Raw genomic sequence first — 16,583 nt, forward strand, 5'->3', positions numbered from 1 at the left:
ATGTTGAACTTTTGCAAACATACAGATGATGCTGCGTACCATTTTGCGCAATGACGCTGTAGGTGTGATTCAGGGCCTTACTGGGGAACCTATTGGTTGTGCGTGTACATAGTACGTGTTGTTGTTTTGACAGTTGAAAAGGTCTGTATCCAAATCAGACTTTAGTAACCACACTGTGAGCCTGTTACAAGACATAAATTATTACGTATTTGAAAAATATCGACTTTGTTCGATCAGATGTGTTAAATGTGCCCATTCCAGCATCCCATTGACCTCTTTACCACATCTATTGGCTACAAAAACAAAGCTTTGTAGTCTTAATTTAAGGTTAAGCATAAGGTTAGCAGTGTGGTTAAGGTTAGGTATTAAATTAGATTTTAAGAAGAAAAATTGTAGAAATGGACAGGGTTTAGCCATAATTATGACTTGGTGGCTTTGTTAACTACATAACACTGCACAAATACCTGAGCTATAAGTAGCACACAATGTCAGAAAACTAGGGTAAACCATGCTGACAAAATCGTAATGTGACGTGATCCATTTAATGCAAAATTGTGTCAATTTACTGAATCAATTTATTCCAACATTCAAAATTGCTAATCTTGAGTCCTTCCACTTTTACAGATAAATATTTATTCAGTTCAGTGCTCATCCCACCTGCAGTAAATGCAAACTACAGTACAAAAGTACACGAGAGACCTCTAGGGGATGGAAAAAAACAGTGCACCATTTTTTTTTTTTAAAGCTGGACTCTCCTCTGTACATTTGGTCAAGGGCAGAAGTACAGTCTTGCTTTTGTTGTCAAATCTACATTTGATTTGACCCCCCAAAAAATATGCTAGCTCGTCGAGGGAAATTACTGATCTAGGAAACAGGAGACTTAATCTTTCCTCAAATTTCAAGTTTGGCTAGAAGGAAATACCAAAGAAATGAACATGCAACATATTATTTTTTGAACAAATAAGTCCAGTTTTTATTATTATGGTTGTTAATGCAGCAGTGGCTCTTCCATCTGAACATTGATAAATAAAACACTGACAAAAAATGTTTTTGTTAAGGTTTCCTCAAGACACTGTGAAAGAAATAACCAAATTATCATTCCACACATTTTATATTTTCCTTGACCAATGTCCATACTCAATAGAATGTTTTTCCTCTTTAAAAAAAGTAATCCAACAAGAACCTGAAGGGTGGCAGCGTTCTCCCCTGTCCATGCCCCTCAGGAGTAACTTGATGTTTTGCTGCCGACATCATCCTCCTGCGTTCCCATACTCTGAAACATACAGTGTGATACAAACCATTAGCAATCATTTTAATACTAACTGAAAGAGCAGGAGTTTCATATAAATAAATAAAAATACCAACAAATACTCAACCAACTAAACTGTGAAAATACTCCTCTTGGAAAACCACTAGAGGAGCCTAAAGAATTTAATTGTTGCTTCCTACCTTCTGAACAAACTGCGGGTTTACTGTGATTTCTTGATCCATGGACTTTAGTTTCTCATCCAGCTCTATACACTTCAACATCTGTGAAGGACACAAAACAAGGCATTTACCTCACTAAAACAGTACCAAATGATATTCAAATAATTGTTGTCACTTCATTGCACCCCAATAGTAATGTCCATATAAGGATAGATAATCAAATACTGCCATTCTCTTACCTCTTGGTCAATTTTGTGAAGCATTGCGGGGTTGTTGTATTTCTCTGGGTTGTCATGGAAACAGACCATGCCATCCTTTTGGTTGATACTGGCATATATCTCACCATCTTCAATCTGTAAGGAACATAAAGGTCATTAATGGACGAATCAATGTTAGATCTAGTCCTCTTTGAAGTGAACGCCATTTTCTTTGATACATTCAAAATTGAGTGTTCCCAGAGTACTGAGATAAAGCGTGTCTATCCTCCTGCGGTCACGTTGGCTTACCATGTGCAAGACATACTTCTCCGCCTCCTGGGGCCCTGACAGCTGCACTCGACTTGCCATGTCTTGCAAGGACAGCGTCAGGAAAGTCTGCAAAGAAAGAAGGGTGGTCATGATACATTGCCTTTCTGACCATTTGCTTTAAATACTTTGTTTACACCCTGGTAACAGGGTGAAGATAGGGACGAAGAAGTTAGATTTGAGGTGAAGGACGGGAGGTATATTTTGAATATAGTCGAGGTAAGTGCAGATGGAGATATATTAAGAATGAGAATGGTGTATTGGGGGTAACCGAGATGAGCGAGGACTATTGATAGACATATTAGGAGGTATATGTGAGGTGAGGGGTCGTATTTGAGGTGAAGAAGACATGATCTGAAGGGGAAGGAAGTATACCTTTGTTAGCCTCTGGATGTTCTTCTTGTAGAGGGAGGACAGGCACTGCTTGACCAGCCCTGTGTTGTTGTCGCGTGTGAAGGTCTCACTGTGTTTATTCACCTGGGAGCGCAGTTCTGCTGGGTTGTTGGTGGCGTACACCTGAGCAAGCTCATGGTACGCGTTGCTGAGAGGCTGCAGAAACAATAAGCAGTAAAATATATGTCATATGTATAGTATGTAGTACAACAGACAATTCAAAATATAATGGCATATTTAAGCCTTAAAGATGCGATATATGGCCCATTTTGGATCTTCATTCTCACCTTTATGAACCTGCCAACTATCTGTGACGTGTACTTGGGGAGCTGCTGCACTTTGCCGTGGAGAATCAGGGAGACCAGGATGTACTTCTTATAGGCCTCCAACATGATGTGACTGACAGCCATGGCTGGAGTGGTTATTGCCTGGTGGAGAAGAGATCACCAGAATATCACAGAAGGGAACAGGAGATGTAAACAAAATACTGCATTGTTGGGAAAGAGTTTGCAAGTAAACATTTCACTGTACTGATTACACCCGTTGTATCCTGTTGATGTGACAAAAAAACCTCTGATTTGATATGTCATTGCCATTACAGATTAAATGTCATCTCAGTGTGTAGTGTACTTGACTACTGTATGCATCAAAATAGTAATTTGAAGGTAATTTCAAATGTTATTACAATGAGCAAAGGTTTTACTAGTAGTATGCTAAATCAATTCACTTTTGATAACAGGAACACTAGGTCACATCTAAAACAGCTTTAGCACACACATTTTAGGTTCTCAAATAAGCCAGTACCTGTTCATAAAAATACAGTGCTCTTTCAAAGTTCTTCAGACCCGTGTAGATCATGCCTCCGTAATAGTAGTAACATAGAAAGTGCTTTGCGTCGTAGGCGCCATTTTCCTTACAGATGTCCATCATGTCAAGCTCAAGAAATGGGAGGACAGGCTTGAAGCATTTTGCTAACAAGCACAGCTGTGGATGTACAGACAAAAATTGTTGAGGGGTCATTCATTCGAAGTCTCGCAGCCAAACGTCAATACATTCCAATAATCATATAAAGTCAAAGATCCTGTTGATACGAATCAGTTTACTCACCTGACACAGGTCTGCATGAACTGAGGTAAGTTGGTTTGTGTTGATTTGCATTTTGTCTATTGCCTGTTTTAGAATGCCGACACCCCTCAATGGCTGTGAAAGAAAGAGATGCATTAAAACCATACGTAACAGAGAGAAGAATGTGCCGTAAGCGCACTCCACACAGCTAGCTTGAAATGTCGCCAATAATGCCATCGAAAGCGCTCCTTTTCAGTGGCACAACTGGATAGTACGACGTTGTCAATCAGGGCGATCACCTGATTTGGCAAGGCAGAGGGCCCCAGGTTTGAGGTGTGGTACGGTCAGTTTGCCCTGAGTTGTCGTCAGAGAGGAAGAAAGCTAATCCTGCTAAGCTAGCACATTGGGCTGGGCGATATGGCCAAAATATATCACTATATTTCAATTTCTTTGACAGTATGGCGGTATTTTATGTTTATGAATAATCCACGTTTTAAATATGTTTAATGATATATGATTTTATTAGTCACATGCACAGGGCTGCAGATGTACTTGCAGGGTACAGTTAAATTCTAAATTGGGGGTTTTGGGCCTTTCTCCATTCTGATGGTTTTATACTCAACCAAACTCAGACAAAACTGACAGTGAAGTAGTCCAATGTGCAGAACCTTTCATTTAATTTAGCACTATATTAAAATATCATTGACAGTATTGTAAAAACCCATACTGGTATGTTGATTCACGATATGTCGCCCAGCCCTAGTTTCACATATCCTTCTTTGAAAAACACCTGCATTGCACTTAGATCATGTAGAATGAACCGATATTAATGATGGGGGATCGATAGTTATATATCACAATATTATTTTGGACGATATGATAGTGCCCTCCACTAATATTGGCACCATTTGGTAAATATTAGCAAAACGGGCCGTGAAAAAAATATATATTATTTATCCTCTTGGTCTTTCATTCAAAATATTCACAAAAATCAAACCTTTAATTAAAGTAAAATCCTTTGCAAGAAAAAATACATTCTTATCATGAAACAAATATTTTTCTAAAATATATGTGTGCACCTCTTCATTCAATACTTCGTGCAACCTCCCTTTGCCAAGAAAACAACTCAGTCTTCTCCTATAATGCGTAATTAGGTTGGAGAACACATGGCAAGGGATCTGAGACCATTCCTCCATACAGAATCTCTCCAGATTCCGAGGTCCTTTTCAAATCATCCCACAGGTTTTCTATTGGGTTTAGGTTTAGGTCAGGGGGCTGGGATGGCAAAACCTTGATTCTGTAGTCAGTGAAACATTTTTGTGTTGATTTTGAGGTGTGCTTTGGATCATTGTCCTGCTGGAAGATCCAACCACGGCCCAGTTTAAGCTTCCTAGCAGAGGCAGTCTGGTATTGATATAATAGAGTCCATGATACCATGTATCCTAACAAGTTGTCCAGGGCATTTGGAAGAAAAACAGAACATCAAAGATCCACCAATGTGGCAGGGCTTGAAAACTATTACAGACTACAAAGGGATACCCAGATGCGAGCTGCCCAGTGACGCGCGCCTACCAGACGAGCTAACTGCCTTTAATGCTAGCTTCGAGGCAAGCAACACTGAAGCATGCAATGAGAGCACCAGCTGCTCCGGACGACTGTGTGATAACGCTCACGGTAGCCAATGTGAACAAAACCTTTAAACAAGTCAACTTCACAAAGTCGCTGGGCCAGACGGATTACCAGGACATGTACTCAAAGCATGCGCAGACCAACTATCAAGTGTCTTCAGTGACATTTTCAACCTCTCCCTGACCGAGTCTGTAATACATACATGTTTCAAGCAGACCACCATAGTCCCTGTGCCCAAGGAAGCGAAGGTAACCTGCCTAAATGATTACCGCCTCGTGGCACTCACGTAGCCATGAAGTGCTTTGAAAGGCTGGTCATGGCTCACATCAACAGCATCCCCCCGGACAACCTAGACCCACTCCAATTCACATACCGCCCCAACAGATCCAAAGATGATGCAATCACTATTGCACTCTACACTGCCCTTTCCCACCTGGACAAAAGGAACACCTATGTGAGAATGCTGTTCAATTGACTACAGCTCAGCGTTCAACAACATAGTGCCCACGAAGCTCATCACTAAGCTAAGGACTCTGGGATGAAACACCTCCCTCTGAAACTGGATCCTGGACTTCCTGACGGGACGCCCCCAGGTGGTAAGAGTAGGCAACAATATGTCTGCCACGCTGATCCTTAACACTGTCGCCCCTCAGGGTTGTGTACTTAGTCCCCTCCGGTATTCCCTGTTTACCCACGACTGCGTGGCCAAACACGACTCCAATACCATCATTAAGTTTGCTGACGACACAACAGTGGTAGGCCTGATCACCGACAACAATGAGACGGCCTATATGGAGGAGGTCAGAGACCTGTCAGTGTGGTGCCAGGACAATAACCTCTCCCTCAATGTGAGCAAGACAAAGGAGCTGATAGTGGACTACAGGAAAAGGCGGGCCGAATAGGCCCCCATTAACTTATTGGTGACAGGGGGGCAGTATTGAGTAGCTTGGATGAATAAGGTGCCCAGAGTAAACTGCCTGCTACTCTGTCCCAGATGCTAATATATGCATATTATTAGTAGTATTGGATAGAAAACACCCACGTTTCTAAAACTGGTTGAATGATGTCTATGAGTATAACAGAACTCATATGGCAGGTGAAAACCTGAGACAAATCCAACCAGGAAGTGGAAAATCTGAGGTTTGTAGTTTTTCAACTCTTTGCCATTCCAATATACAGTGTAAATGGAGTCATATTACACTTCCTAACGCTTCCACTAGATGTCAACAGTCTTTAGAACTTAGTTTGGGGCTTCTACTGTGAAGTGGAGAGGAATGAGTCAGGTGTCTGACAGAGTGCCACAGGCTCTGACGCACGGTCACGGGAGTTAACTGAACTTTTTGAAAATTTCGTCCGACGTTCGGCTGGACCTTAAACGAGCGTTTGGATTTGTTTACCAAACGCCCTAACAAAAGAAGCTATTTGGACATAAATTAACCTTATCGAACAAATCAAACATTTATTGTGGAACTGGGATTCCTGGGAGTGCATTCTGATGAAGATCAAAGGTAAGTGAATATTTATAATGCTCTTTCTGACTAATGTTGACTACACAATATGGCGGATATCTTTTTGGCTGCTTTGTTGTCTGAACGCTGTCCTTAGATTATTGCACTGTTTTCTTTTTTTTTTTAAATCTGACAGCAGTTGTATTAAGGAGAAGTATATCTCTTATTCCATGTATAACACTTGTATTTTCATCAACATTTATGATGAGTATTTCTGTAAATTGATGTGGCTCTCTGCAAAATCACTGCATGTTTTAGAGCTACTGAACATAACAAGCCAATGTAAAATTAGATTTTTTAATATAAATATGCACTTTATCAAACAAAACATACATGGATTGTGTAACATGAAGTCCTATGAGTGTCATCTGATAAAGATCAAAGGTTAGTGATTAATTTGATCTATTTGTGCTTTTTGTGACTCCTCTCTTTGGCTGGAAAAATGGCTGTGTTTTTCTGTGAGTTGGTGGTGACCTAACATAACATAATCTGTCATAACCTCACATGGTCTCTCCTATCATTGCTATGCAGACGACACACAATTAATCTTCTCCTTTCCCCCTTCTGATGACCAGGTGGCGAATCGCATCTCTGCATGTCTGGCAGACATATCAGTGTGGATGACGGATCACCACCTCAAGCTGAACCTCGGCAAGACGGAGCTGCTCTTCCTCCCGGGGAAGGACTGCCCGTTCCATGATCTCGCCATCACGGTTGACAACTCCATTGTGTCCTCCTCCCAGAGCGCTAAGAACCTTGGCATGATCCTGGACAACACCCTGTCGTTCTCAACTAACATCAAGGCGGTGGCCCGTTCCTGTAGGTTCATGCTCTACAACATCCGCAGAGTACGACCCTGCCTCACACAGGAAGCGGCGCAGGTCCTAATCCAGGCACTTGTCATCTCCCGTCTGGATTACTGCAACTCGCTGTTGGCTGGGCTCCCTGCCTGTGCCATTAAACCCCTACAACTCATCCAGAACGCCGCAGCCCGTCTGGTGTTCAACCTTCCCAAGTTCTCTCACGTCACCCCGCTCCTCCGCTCTCTCCACTGGCTTCCAGTTGAAGCTCGCATCCGCTACAAGACCATGGTGCTTGCCTACGGAGCTGTGAGGGGAACGGCACCTCAGTACCTCCAGGCTCTGATCAGGCCCTACACCCAAACAAGGGCACTGCGTTCATCCACCTCTGGCCTGCTCGCCTCCCTACCACTGAGGAAGTACAGTTCCCGCCTCAGCCCAGTCAAAACTGTTCGCTGCTCTGGCCCCCAATGGTGGAACAAACTCCCTCACGACGCCAGGTCAGCGGAGTCAATCACCACCTTCCGGAGACACCTGAAACCCCACCTCTTTAAGGAATACCTAGGATAGGATAAAGTAATCCTTCTCACCCCCCCCCCCCCTTAAAAGATTTAGATGCACTATTGTAAAGTGGCTGTTCCACTGGATGTCATAAGGTGAATGCACCAATTTGTAAGTCGCTCTGGATAAGAGCGTCTGCTAAATGACTTAAATGTAAATGTAAATCTAACATAATCATTTATGGTGGAAAGCCTTTTTGAAATCAGACACTGTGGCTGGATTAACGAGAATGTTATCTTTAAAATGGTGTAAAATACTTGTATGCTTGAGGAATTTTAATTATGAGATTTTTGTTGTTTTGAATTTGGCGCCCTGCACTTTCACTGGCTGTCACCTAAGTATCGTGAGGAGTATGGTTAGAGCGTGAGTATGGTTAGAGCGTTGGACTAGTAACCGAAAGGTTGCAAGTTCGAATCCCCGAGCTGACAAGGTACAAATATGTCGTTCTGCCCCTGAACAGGCAGTTAAGCCACTCTTCCTAGGCCGTCATTGAAAATAAGAACTTAAGAAAATAAGTAATAAGTAATGAGTACAAAATAAGAAAATAAAGGCAATTTTAAAAAAGTATCGTGAGGTCCATGGAAATTCCCAGCCCTAATCAATATGCATTCTCATGGGTTGGCTTTTTGTTTTTGAATGATGTAGAATAGTAATACTATAATCTGGGTCTGATCTTGTAAAAACACAAGTCATTTCTTTAAATAGAGAATGTAAATGTGTTAATAGACAAGTAAGCTCATGCATTAGCTCTTCTGGTTTAAATGTTTTGCCCCCGTTTGGCAAGTCTTACCTGTTTCCGTTCTACAAGGGCATTTGTCAACTGATGGCAGAGGCCGGCAACTGTGAAGAGAAATAATAAAAGTAGTAAGTAGTTTTAACAGGTTCAATCAAGCTAAATTAATTTTGCCCTGAACATTTGACCTTGAACATTCTCCACATTCCTTAGGATTTGACTCTAATAATTGCAAGATGTTAACACCTCATGGAGTAAACCATTCTTCTGAAACTCAGTTGAATCCAAGGCTTCGAAAAACCAAAAGTTATTTCAGTAAAGACTTACAAGTGTCTGTTGCATATCGGATGTGCTCCCCATTGCAGGTACTGATGAAGAGCTGGACTTGGGAAAAGAGCGTCTCAAAGTCAGGGATGTTTGGCATGGAGAACTTCACAAACCTGTATGAAGGGAAAGTGAAAACCGGCAGTGAGCACACAAGGAAAACATTTTGACACAGTACATGAAAACAAAAAAGATTGTAGGCTGTGTAAGACAGTTTCAACAGGTACATAATTTAATTTGAACACCAGGGGTAGAAACCTTGATCTGTGTGATATACTTTTGAGTCATGAGCCCCGAATGCATAGGAAAATGACTCGAAGTCATAGCCTAGATCAGTGATTTACTTATACTCATTTATCAGTGATTAAGGGACTGCAGAGGAGAGCAGGCTACTCACAACACAGCCAGGACGCCCAGGGAGTGCTCCTGGATGTCCAAGGCCCCCAGTACAGTGTCCAGGTGGGACAGGTTCTTGGCCAACAGCTCCCCGCTCTTGTTGATCAGTTCACACAGCTGTGTCATCTGACCTGAGATGCAACAGTTAAGACAATTGGTAAACAAACAATGCAGCCCTTGATAGTCAAGCTATCAAGGGCTGGTTGAAGAGAAGTACAGGTCCATATCAGTTAACAGTTAATGTGTTATGTTGTTGAGTATTTAACCTACATTTCATTTTACCTTTATTTAACTAGGGAAGTCAGTTAAGAACAAATTCTTATTTTCAATGACAGCCTAGGATCAGTGGGTTAACTGCCTGTTCAGGGGCAGAATGACAGATTTGTACCTTGTCAGCTCGGGGATTTAACCTTTTGGTTACTCGTCCAACACTCTAACCACTAGGCTACCCTGCCACCCCAGTTTAAATAGTTTAATTTACACAAGTGTTTCTCCCATTTTTAAATGAGACCTCCCTAACCCAAACATTAATGTCCAGACCCAGTTCACACCCATCTAACCCAGAGATAACAGCATATGTCAGTCATAACTAAATATTTCATTATGTTGCTCCATTTAATGCTTATTTCTAACGATATTGTAATGCAGGCTACAAAAACTCTACCAAAAACTAACCAGAATGTCAACTGAATACACCTGCATATGTAAATAATAATTAAGTAATAAAACATTTTTAAAACATTGGGTGCCACGAAGAACATTGAGCATGTTTTTAGAATGAAACGCGGTCCAGCTGCATTGTTCATATTCTTTGCAGTTACTGTAAAATATATCGGCCGGTCAAGTGTCCTGTCAAGGCCTGCACTGGTTACATTAGCTATGAAAGTAACGCATATTGCGTTACAGATGGGCCTGTCGACCAATAACAGTTGACAATGGCGCTCTGCAACCAATCGCGCCTACTTAGGGCGGAACTACCGGTAAGCATTCCACTGAAATATTTTTCTCGAACAAAAACAAAGTTAGATTTTAAAACACGTATTCGTTTACTATGTTGTTATTTGTACGCTTTAGTGTCCAGGGGTAAAAACACATCTTTCTGAACTACTTTTTTGAGGCCTCATTCCCAAAAACAATAAATTTAGGGCTGTGTTTACATGATAAAGCAAAAAGGAGGATCTAGCTATCCAGTTTGGCTAGCTAGCTATGCTATCAGCACAGCAAAGCATTGCTTAGCATTGGCTAATAGTTCCAGCTCGTCTGAGAACTAAAACATGTTTATTGTCCATACCTTGAGCGGAGAGCTGCCGCACATTGTTCACGAACTGCTCCAAGGCTGAAGCCATTGTTATATATGTCCAAAGTGGTAGCAATTCAGACTGTTTTTCATTCAGATGTCAGAAACAACTCCGTCCGGACTGAGACAGGGGGCCACACAGCCGCCACTGAGAGAAAAGTATCGCGAGACCTTAGTAAGAACAGACGGGAAACAACGAGATTTACAGTTGGAACTTTAGGTTCTTAAAGGGACAGGCATAGGGTTTTGCTAAATATTCATTTCAGGAACCTTGTTATTGCTGTGTGCTACCATTTATTTGCCACTTTTCTCTAAACGTAATCCCCCTGAAAACATCTTGTGATTGTTGTTCTTTATTATCAATATTTGTTATAATTGGGAATTTGTCTCCCTTATTATAAAAGGTGGCTCACTTTTTCCCTCACAGCCAAGTAAACACAGGAATGGCAGTGCAGATGCTACCGGGTTGCAGGCAAAGATATTATAAAGTTGGAGATTTCCCACACAACTACAGCCCTGGAGGGCCAGAGTGCAGTACTGTTTTTCATAGTTTCCTTCTAATTGGACTGATTCAGATCTGGATGGGGACACCTGTAACACCAGGGGAATTGGATAGCTCTGCACCTACATTTTAAAATGTGCGTACATGATCCCCACTCAACAATGCGACATAATAAGAATAGGAGAAAGTTAAACGTCAATAAATAATACATGGATTATAATGTACAGACTTTTATCCTTTTTCCAGGTGTGATTTGGCAAACAAAATTATTGGGGGCCCCTACAAGGGGACACTCAACACCTCCCTGAAGCTTACCAATGAACCAGAGGCCACCCCTGCTTCCTACCCAGTACCACAGACAGTTATGAAACCATACAGTAGGCCAGCACACTCCACTCTCCTACCTGTAGCTGCCTGATACTGCTTCTCAGGATGTCTTCATTGTTCTGGTGCCTCATTGGATCAGTCTTGCGATTGACTACAGCTGCTTAGTCTTGCTTGCCAGACTCATGGTTGGCACTAATAGACTCATGGTTGGCCATTAATCGATGCTAACTGCTTTAGCGCCCATTAACGATAGTATCTTCTGTTCGGGGGTGTTTTGTTAAGAACCCCGACACCTGTTCTGAATGTTAAAATGCATCGCTTGTGGTATGGTTTTGGAAGCATAAGGAATATATCTTTCATATCAGCAACAAATAATAATTTTAAAAAGGTTAAATTACTACACACCTTTATAGGGTTAGCTTAAGTGTTCCCACACAGCCATATCTCCATGTTACATCACTTGGAAGATAGACTGAAGACATAGGTGGCCAGCCACCTGTACTAATTAGCTATCTAGCGTGCTCGGAACACTTGTGTGTACGCGTAACTGAGGAGGAAGTGTAGTTGGTCAACTGTAGGCACACACAGCTTGTCTGTCTGCAAACTTCTACAGTAAGTGTATATCTTTTATATGAAAGATTCATTCTTGTTGATATTAAAGAAAAGAGTCTGAAAACCCTACATATGGAGAAGAAGTGGTCCCCAGAGCTGACTGATTCCTCCCTTCACTGTTATTTTGCTTCTCCTGCTGCATGCATGCTGTCAGCATGTTTTGATGTGAAAAGTTCATGTTGATATGCTAATATTGAATGTTGTTGAGGTTTACCCTTTCATGGTACAAGTTTTCCTCTGGATTTGTAAACCCAACAGAGAAACTGAGGACATGTGCGTCATCTTGTTTCAGGACATTGTCTTTGATGAAGATGTAGGCAGACTTTACATCTTGGGGGATGTTGTACAGTAGGCAACACTTCTGGGAGCATTTGCACCAAATTTTACAGCTGCTGTGCGGCTGACGGGTTGCGGCACTAGTCCATCCTGGTAGTCGGTAACAAGTCCAAATACAGTGCTGAAAGGCATAATCAACATAGTGCTTAGTTTAGCTAGCTTGCTGGCTAATGCTATGCAGCACAAATGTCAAAGTCTGACCAATTGCAATAAAGGTTAAAACCAGAAAAAGTATATTTGACAGTGTCAATTAGTTAGTTGCATTAGTAACGAATCAGCATTCCAAAATAGTTTTTATTTAAATGGAACCCTATTAAGAATAACACATTGACGTTCTGGACTTTCGAACACATCTCACGCTTCATGAAACCATTGTTCGATCACGGACAGAAATTAGTGAGACAAGTAAATAATGTCATTACTGCCTAAGATATCTCTCTGCCAAATAGGCGTAAAGTTAACTTTTCTTCATAACCAGTTCAAGTGTATATCCGCGAAGATGTCTTCTTCCCCTGGTGGACATGGATGGGGTCATTGCAGACTTGGAAGGGGTATTCCTAAAAACAATATCGGGCCAGGTACCCCAACGAACTATACATCACCCTGGAGGACAGACAAAGATTCTGGGTGTCATCTCAGTATGGGAACTTGAAGCGTGATCTGTGTTGAAGTAGTTCTGAACTGTCTATTTTGGCCTCATTCATTGTTTCCTCTATCATTACCAGTCTCCCAATCCCTGAAAATCATCCCCAGTCTCCCAGACGCTGAAAAGCATCCCCATAGCATGATGCTGTCACCACCATGCTTTTCACGGTAGGGATGGTGATGAGTTGTACCTGGTTTTCTCCAAACATAGCACTTTGCATTACATTTCTGTCTCATCAGACCACAGAATCTTTTAAATTTGATTTGTATATTCTTTTTTTATTGAAGCTTTATTTAACTCGGCAAGTCAGTTATGAACAAATTATTATTTACAATGACAGCCTGGCCAAACCCAGACGATGCTGGGCCAATTGTGCGCTGCCCTATGGGACTCTTTGCTATGCGTCGTTTGCATAGCTAAAATGTCACCATGCTTAGTTTTCCCAGAAATACTGTAGGCACTAACTTTATAGCTGGAACCTTTGCTTTGCCCTTTGTTAGTGTTTCACTTTGGCCTAGCTGATGTGAACAACCATATAGCAGTTAACTTCAAGGGCAATTGTCCTCATTTAACAAATTCACAGGTCTCCCTGTTCCAACATTAGCCTGCATTCTCATGTTAGGACATCTTCTTTGCTCACCTTTCAAAAACGGTATGTTGTTGAAAATTTACATTGAAAACAAACTAACCCTTTTGTTTTCTTCTCTGTTTTCCAGCACAGATGGTTTTATTTGCACCAGCCCTATAAAACATCATATACACTGCCCTGGTGAGAAGGTGAGCTCGGAGTCAAGACAGAAACCCTGTAGGCTGGAGGCAGAGTGGTGATTGTGTTTCCTCCTTCTAACAATAATGGTCTTTGCACTCTCCCTTGCGCATGCGTGTTCAGTGTGCCTGGATAGAGAAACACCTGAGCTATGACTTCTTGGAGCAGATCTTCCTGACCTGAGACAAGACCATGGTGACTGGGAACATCCTCATAGATGACACGCCAGACATCCGAGGCGAGTCGAGTGTTTGTAGCAAAGCTGGAAAACTGGGTGTGTCTAAATGTATGTGTTTTGCATTTACGTGATGGTGCCATACGCATGCTACTTTGTCATACATTTAGGTATATTACAGTTTAGTTTGTTGGTAGTTAGTACTCCAGACCGTTAGATTAATCGAAAAGCATTACCTGGCCTTTGTGATGTGCCGCTATTGCAGGTGTAGAGCCCAACCCAACCTGGGAGCACATCCTGTTCATTGCCTGCCACAACAAAAAAATTTAACCCCCAGCTCCAGCCAGCGCCTGCTCTCCTGGGCCCATGACTGGAGGGCCATCCTGAAGAGCAAGAGGCGCCGAACCCTTAAGCACACACACCAACCTCCCCTTCTCCACCCTGATGACCTACACTACATTGGGGTTCAACTGCTTGAGTGAATACCTCCACTAACTTCTCCAACTTGAAGTGAAGTGAGTATTAATCTGTTTGACCACGAGGGGGCACACATAGACTGAAGCATGAGGTAGAAATAAATTGTGTGCCGATCTCATCCTACTCGTCATCGTATCTGTTTTATCACACATCATACGCGTAATCGGATTTACTCGTGATCGGAAAACCCAGAAGTGCGCTTTAAATGCGGGTAAAGCCTATACATTCAGGGCGCATTACTGCGCTATTTATGCCCCTTCACTCATTCATGCACACATTGTTAAATGACCCAGACAGATGAAAATGCACATGATTTACTTACTTTGTCCTATCAACGAAATAGGCTAACAAATAGCCTAATGCATGACTGGCTACTATTGCCTGTATTTATTCCAGACACAGGTTTAGATGAATGTAACGCTAATCAAATCAAATGAAAGTTTAGTTGTCACTTGCGCCGAATACAACAGTGACCTTACAGTGAAATGCTTACTTACAGGCTCTAACCAATGGTGTGAAAAAATTATAATATAAAAACAAAAAAAAAGGTGTGTGTGTAGGTCAGTAAAGAAATTAAACTAACAGTAAAAAGATATTTGAAAAAAAGAGTAGCAAGGCTATACAGACACCGGTTAGTCGGGCCTATTGAGGTAGTATGAACATGTAGGTATCGCTAAAGTGACTGCATATATGATGAACAGAGAGTAGCAGAAGCGTAAAAAGGAGGGGTTGACAGGTGGTGGGACAGATAGCCCTGTTAGCCAATGTGCGGGAGCACTGGTTGGTAGGGGCCAATTTAGGTAGTATGTACATGAATGTATAGTTAAAGTGACTATGTATATAAGATAAACAGAGAGTAGCAGCTGTGTTGCTACTTACCCTCACCACCTGGGGGCGGCCTGTCAGGAAGTCCAGGATCCAGTTGCAGAGGGAGGTGTTTAGTCCCAGGATCCTTAGCTTGGTGATGAGCTTTGAGGGTACTATGGTGTTGACCGCTGAGCTGTTGTCAATGAACAGCATTCTCACATAGGTGTTCCTTTTGTCCAGGTGGGAAAGGGCAGTGTGGAGTGCAATAGAGATTGCATCATCTGTAGATCTGTTTGGGCGGTATGCAAATTTGAGTGGGTCTAGGGTTTCTGGGATGATGGTGTTGATGTGAGCCATTACCAGCCTTTCAAACCACTTCATGGCTACGGACGTGAGTGATACGGGTCTGTAGTCATTTTGGCAGTTTGCCTTTGTGTTCTTGGGCACAGGGACTATGGTGGTCTGCTTGAAGCATGTTGGTATTACAGACTCAATCAGGGACATGTTGAAAATGTTGGTCAGCACATGCCCGGAGCACACGTCCTGGTAATCCGTCTGGCCCCGCAGCCTTGTGTATGTTGACCTGTTTAAAGGTCTTACTCACGTCGGCTATGGAGAGCATGATCACACAGTTGTCCGAAACAGCAGATGCTCTCATGCATGCCTCAGTGTTGCTTGCCTCGAAGCGAGCATAGAAGTGATTTAGCTCGTCAGGTAGGCTCATGTTACTGGGCAGCTCGTGGCTGTGCTTCCCTTTCTAGTCTGTAATAGTTTGCAAGCCCTTCCACATCCGATGAGCGTCGGAGCCGGTGTAGTATGATTCAATCTTAGCCCTGTATTGACACTTTGCCTGTTTGATGATTCGTCGCAGGGCATAGCGGGATTTCTTGTAAGCTTCCGGGTTAGAGTCCCGCACCTTGAAAGTGGCAGCTCTACTCTTTAGCTCAGTGCGAATGTTGCCTGTAATCCATGGCTTCTGGTTGGGGTATGTACATACAGTCACTGTGGGGACGACGTCCTCGATGCACTTATTGATAAAGCCAGTGACTGATGTGGTGTATTCCTCAATGTCATCGGAAGAATCCTGGAACATGTTCCAGTCTGTGATAGCAAAGCAGTCCTGTAGTTTAGCATCTGCTTCTTCTGACCATCTGTTTATAGACCGAGTCACTGGTACTCCCTGCTTTAATTTGTGCTTGTAAGCAGGAATCAGGAGGATCGAGTTGTGGTCGGATTTACCAAATGGAGGGCGAGGGAGAGCTTTGTACGCGTCTCTG

The 16,583-nt window shown here is 42.4% G+C and overlaps 1 protein-coding gene across 1 annotated transcript; it reads right to left on the reverse strand.

The window, feature by feature from the left end:
• Window positions 1-945: 945 nt before the first annotated feature.
• Window positions 946-10,827, reverse strand: LOC118357539 (COP9 signalosome complex subunit 3). The gene is made up of 12 exons (XM_035734732.1): window positions 10,653-10,827; window positions 9,363-9,492; window positions 8,969-9,081; window positions 8,699-8,748; window positions 3,453-3,545; window positions 3,150-3,329; window positions 2,633-2,773; window positions 2,328-2,501; window positions 1,935-2,021; window positions 1,668-1,781; window positions 1,450-1,530; window positions 946-1,273 (listed from the first exon to the last, which is right to left on the reverse strand). The coding sequence occupies exons 1-12, from the start codon at window positions 10,705-10,707 to the stop codon at window positions 1,220-1,222; spliced, it is 1,272 nt and encodes a 423-aa protein (XP_035590625.1). The 5' UTR covers window positions 10,708-10,827; the 3' UTR covers window positions 946-1,219.
• Between the last annotated feature and the right edge of the window lie 5,756 nt (window positions 10,828-16,583).

Source organism: Oncorhynchus keta, chromosome 24 (genome assembly GCF_023373465.1).
Source record: "Oncorhynchus keta strain PuntledgeMale-10-30-2019 chromosome 24, Oket_V2, whole genome shotgun sequence".
Lineage (NCBI taxonomy): Eukaryota > Metazoa > Chordata > Actinopteri > Salmoniformes > Salmonidae > Oncorhynchus > Oncorhynchus keta.

Bases quoted from the DNA above. Each gene is read 5' to 3' on its own strand.
- LOC118357539 (XM_035734732.1), bottom strand. From the start codon at position 10,707: ATGGCTTCAGCCTTGGAGCAGTTCGTGAACAATGTGCGGCAGCTCTCC. The intron at 2,022-2,327 runs GTATACTTCCTT...CTTTCTTTGCAG, and splicing joins ACATCCAGAGGCTAACAAAG to ACTTTCCTGACGCTGTCCTT. The intron at 1,531-1,667 runs GTAAGAGAATGG...TGTCCTTCACAG, and splicing joins TTCACAAAATTGACCAAGAG to ATGTTGAAGTGTATAGAGCT.